General features: G+C 32.6%; 1 protein-coding gene across 1 annotated transcript in view; it reads left to right on the top strand.

Annotated features, from left to right (window-relative positions):
• Window positions 1–1,833, top strand: part of LOC106466417 (transmembrane and TPR repeat-containing protein CG4050-like) — a 44,296-nt gene extending 42,463 nt beyond the window's left edge. Inside the window, exon 20 of the mRNA XM_022395110.1 lies at window positions 1,319–1,833. Coding sequence (XP_022250818.1) covers window positions 1,319–1,657 — 339 coding nt within the window. The 3' untranslated portion in view covers window positions 1,658–1,833. The remainder of the gene's footprint in view (window positions 1–1,318) is intronic.
• The last annotated feature ends 2,894 nt before the right edge of the window (window positions 1,834–4,727 follow it).

The following is a 4,727-nucleotide window of genomic DNA, read 5'->3' as shown; positions in this document are numbered from 1 at the left end:
GCCATTCTTTTCTCCCTATTTACACGGATGGTTTGAAATCGGGTGACTCTGTAGGTTCTGCCATGGTGTGCTGTGGCTCGGTAATTGCTCAAAAAAGGATCCCCTCTACAGTTTCTGTGTTCACTGCCGGGTTGTATGCTATTTCTCTTGTCCTGGATCATGTAGAAGCTATGCAGTACAGTAATTGTACTATTTACACTGATTGTCTTAGCTCTCTACTGGTGCTGGAACCGCTTAATGTTAGTTCTCACCCTGTTCTCGTCGATATTCAACACTGATTGGCCCACTTTTCTCTGTCTTCTATTTCCATCCAGTTTTTCTGGATCCCTGGCCATGTCGGTATTTACGGGAATGAGCTTGCTGACACCTCAGCTAAGTCCGTCTGCTCTGGTGCCATCACGGCCATGCCTGTTCCATACATGGACTACGGTCCTGTCTTCAAGGCGCGGCTTCATGCCAGTTGGCAGTCGACTTGGGGTGAGCAATGCTATAACAAGCTTTTCAAGATCAAACCTTCTGTTGCTCTTTGGCCGTCTTGTTTCTGTAAGGATCGGAAGGAGGAAGTAGTCCTGGCAAGGCTACGCATTGGTCATAGTTTTTTAACCCTTCATTTTCTTTTGTCAGGTATTGACCCACCGATGTGTAGCCATTTTGACACTCAAGTCACAATAGCCCACATTTTACTGTCATGCCATCGTTACGACCGTGAGAGGCGGCACCATTTTAGACACATGTTTTCTAAGAGTTTACCCCTGACATTGGACAGTGTTATTGGTAATGGTTAGATTGTATTTTTAATTTTTTACACACTATAGGTCTTTTTAATTATGTATAAATCTTTTATTGACATGCTTTGCACCATAAAGCACCAAACAACCAACCAACAAGCATGATCTCAGTTTCTCTGAGATGTCTGGTATCTCTAGTAATGGATAAATTCTATAGAGAAAGTAGAAATCATTGGATAAATTATTTAGCTTAATGTTATAAGCTGATATGTAGCTAGGTTGAGTACAAGGCAATTCTATATTGAGCTTTGAGTCAAAAATATATATTTTTCATGTGTATAGGTTTAATATCTTTTGCACTGTACTAACAAAATTTTGTTGGTAAAATATTGATGCAGTTCTGTAGAAAAAAAGAGAAAACAAAGTTGTAGCATTATTATTCAGTTTAACTGATAGATTGATGTTTCTAATTTTATTACAATGAAATTACTGTTGTTAGAACACGATTTTACATTAAATGAATCTACTTGTAGATATCATTATTGTTATTATTATTTCCATTAAGCTTTAGATTTTTTATGTATAATCAGTGTTACACCAGAATTCTTCAGATGGATCCTAACAACATTCAGGCCAAACACAACTTATGTGTGGTGTACGTGGAGCGTGGACAACTTGTGGTGGGTGAACTCTGTCTCCAACAGGCAGCCAGCCTAGCTCCAAAAGAAGATTACATTCAACGTCACCTAAAAATTGTACGTGCACGCCTTCAGAAGGTTCAACCACAAAATGTTTCTGAAAATAAAGCTTCAAAGTCTACAACCAAACACCAAGGTGATAAAAATCGAGGAAATACCACAAGTAAAGATCCCATCAGTGCTAATTCATATCGTTCGGACAATGAAAATCACAATAGTTCCGAGTCTTGAACTGTTCCTACACATTTCAACTGGTGCTGTAACATGAAGACTCAGTTGTAAATAATAAAATCAGTAATAGGTATAGATATATATATATTTAACATCGAAGAACAACTAGTGTAACGGATGAGTCTACCCTATTGCTGAGTAAGTTATTTTGTGTATAAAGGAGTATCAATACGAAAGATAGGGATGAAATGTTAAAATCTCCTTCATGTTTTTCTAACATATCATTCAGAAGTGGCAAGGTACTTCATAAGATTTAAAAAATCTACATTTTTGCAGTGACAAATATTACGCATAATAACTTATACACAAATGAGAGCAGAAAATTTGTTCTTAGATGATAATATGGATTAATATTTACACTTGATGTTACATTTATGATTAGATCAGGAAATTTTATTCAGGAAAAAGTAATGTATTTGCTAATGTACAGACTCATAAATGTCGAGATTCAATAATAAACACACATTTGTTTTTCAATAGCTGTATTGAATTTTGAGAATTGGTCTTGGGTATTTGTGTCTGCAACATTAAATGACAGGAAGTTTGTGGAACAAAATGAGTGTAACTTGTAAACAATGGAATGAATGCTTGAGATATTATATATATACATATACATGAGGAGATATAATAATTCACATAGTTTAAGGTATGGTAATCGTGTGATGTCTTGTTTAAACTGAGGTATTTACGTGTGCTGTCATTCATTCATCTGAAATATAAGCTTGAAGTTGTATGTTGGTTGTTCAAAGTTAAAATTCTTTTGTTTTGACTAACAAACCTCTTTCTTTTTTTCTCAAAGGTATTCAGATTTCTTCAAGGGAAGTTTAAACATATAATATTGGAATGTTTAAATTACTACCAATGAGTTTTTCAAATTATTTTACAATAATTTCAGATTTCTTCAAGGGAAATTTAAACATATAGTAATGGAATGCTTAAATTACTACCAATGAGTTTTTCAAATTATTTTACAATAATTTCAGATTTCTTCAAGGGAAGTTTAAACATATAATAATGGAATGTTTAAATTACTACCAATGAGCTTTTCAAATTATTTTACATTAATTTCAGATTCTAGTTTTCACTGTTTTCTCAATAGTTATTAGTACATAAACTATGTGTTATCTGTTATAAATATCACAAATGAAATAAATAATAAATAAATAAATAATCAAAATTATTCACAACAGTTATTTGACTTAGGTTCAGTACTGCAAATAGATTGCTACTACAAGACTTAATTTTTATGTAATATTTATATGGTGTGGTAGAACAACACATGTTAATTTCAATTTTCAGTGAATCCAAATAAGTGATCCACATATATTAAATATTAATGTGATGTTTTCTTGCTTATGAAATGTTATTTGCATGATACAGTAATTATCATCAACATCATTATTCCTGTATGTTATGCACCTTCACGGAACATGACTAGTCATCTTTTGTAACTTTCATTATGTTTGAAAGAGTCGTAGGTATTTTGAAATTGAACAAAACTGTGGTGTCCTTATGAAGCAAAGCTTCATAAAATTCTTGTTTTTTAAAAAAAGAAAATGTGTATTTGGTATTGTTTTTAATATGTTTGTCTTGTATCAAGGTTATTCTGATTTCTACATGTAATCACTGATCCTGCTTCAAGTTCTAGTTACTTTAATCAAGACAGTCGTTCAATGTTTCAGATATTAGCACCTATAGTGCTAAAATATGAATGAATTAAGCACAGTATTCTGGTTATTTGTTACTGAACAGTGATACTCTAAAGTAAAATATCCCATTAATAATAAATGAACAAATTGTTTTCACTTCTAGATGAAGTATTTGCATGAGTGTAGAAATTGACACTTTTTGTTCAAGTGTTATTTGAAGTAACCATGCATTTATGGTATTCAGGTACATTGATGTCCAACAGATAAGCTTAAAGTATCTGCATAACCAGATTCAAGAAATGTTGTGCAAAGAATAAATCATATGCAGACAGAAAAGGAAAAACAAACAGACACAAGTGAACAAATAAAACATATCTTTGTTCACAATAATAGCTGTGTTTGTCACCGATTGGCTCAATTTTCAAATTCCATCGTGACTTTAATTTGCTGCTTGGGTGGAGAGAAGTTTTCCAAACTAGTTTACATATAGCAAGGACAGCTAGAATTATGATATATCACTCTTTCAAATCAGACAAAGGGTCCAAGTGTGGAATCCCATTACCTTAAACTACATACATCGCTGACTGTTTCTAATAAAGCAGACAGTGAAGAAAACTCCCAGTTGATACAAGTATCTGTATCACTCCTTGAGATGGGCTTACCCCACACCCAATAAATGGAGACAGATGTAGGCCTAGCTACTTGATATTAGTTTCTATTTGTTGCTGTATATAAACTTTACCTAAGTAAAAGGATTAACATATATTTATGACTTTTTGATGGTCATATAACATGAATTTCACAACTACATTCATAACACCTTCACGAAGTTTAGAAATTATATGAATATACCTGAATACAGATCTATTGTTGACTATTTATAGAAAGGTAAAATTAGTAGAAATTTCAGCTATGGCATATGACAGTGCAATGGATTTATTCTACTCTACATTTTTGCACTTTGTGGATTACATTTATAAACCATGCTTGGCATCATGGGTTTCATGTAATATATTCTTAACAGATTACACCCAAATATCCATGATAATTAATTACTCTTTATCTTTGTTACCATACTGACAACTTGTAAATTATTTTTCATGTCCATGATTTGGCTATACATGTCTTAAATAAAAGCATGTAATAGTTTATTTATTCTCTTTTCACTGAGCCAGATATGATAATGATAAAATTATCTGTGAAGGACTTAAACATGAGAAGTAATTCAAATATATATACAGGGTGTCTTGTAAAACCTAGAGAAATCAGGGAATTTGAAAAAAGGTTGTCAAATCTCAAGATGATTTTAATCTAAGTAAGTATATTCTTAAGTTGTTATTTAGTTCAAAGAGTGGGACAAAACTCATCTAGCTGTGTAAGCTGCAAGCTCTGTCTTTTATTTGGTCAGTAGTTCAAGATTA

Source organism: Limulus polyphemus, unplaced genomic scaffold, assembly GCF_000517525.1.
Source record: "Limulus polyphemus unplaced genomic scaffold, Limulus_polyphemus-2.1.2 Scaffold74, whole genome shotgun sequence".
NCBI classification, from domain to species: domain Eukaryota; kingdom Metazoa; phylum Arthropoda; class Merostomata; order Xiphosura; family Limulidae; genus Limulus; species Limulus polyphemus.
The sequence above is the reverse complement of the archived record's forward strand: the minus strand, read 5'-3'. Positions and strand labels throughout refer to the sequence as shown.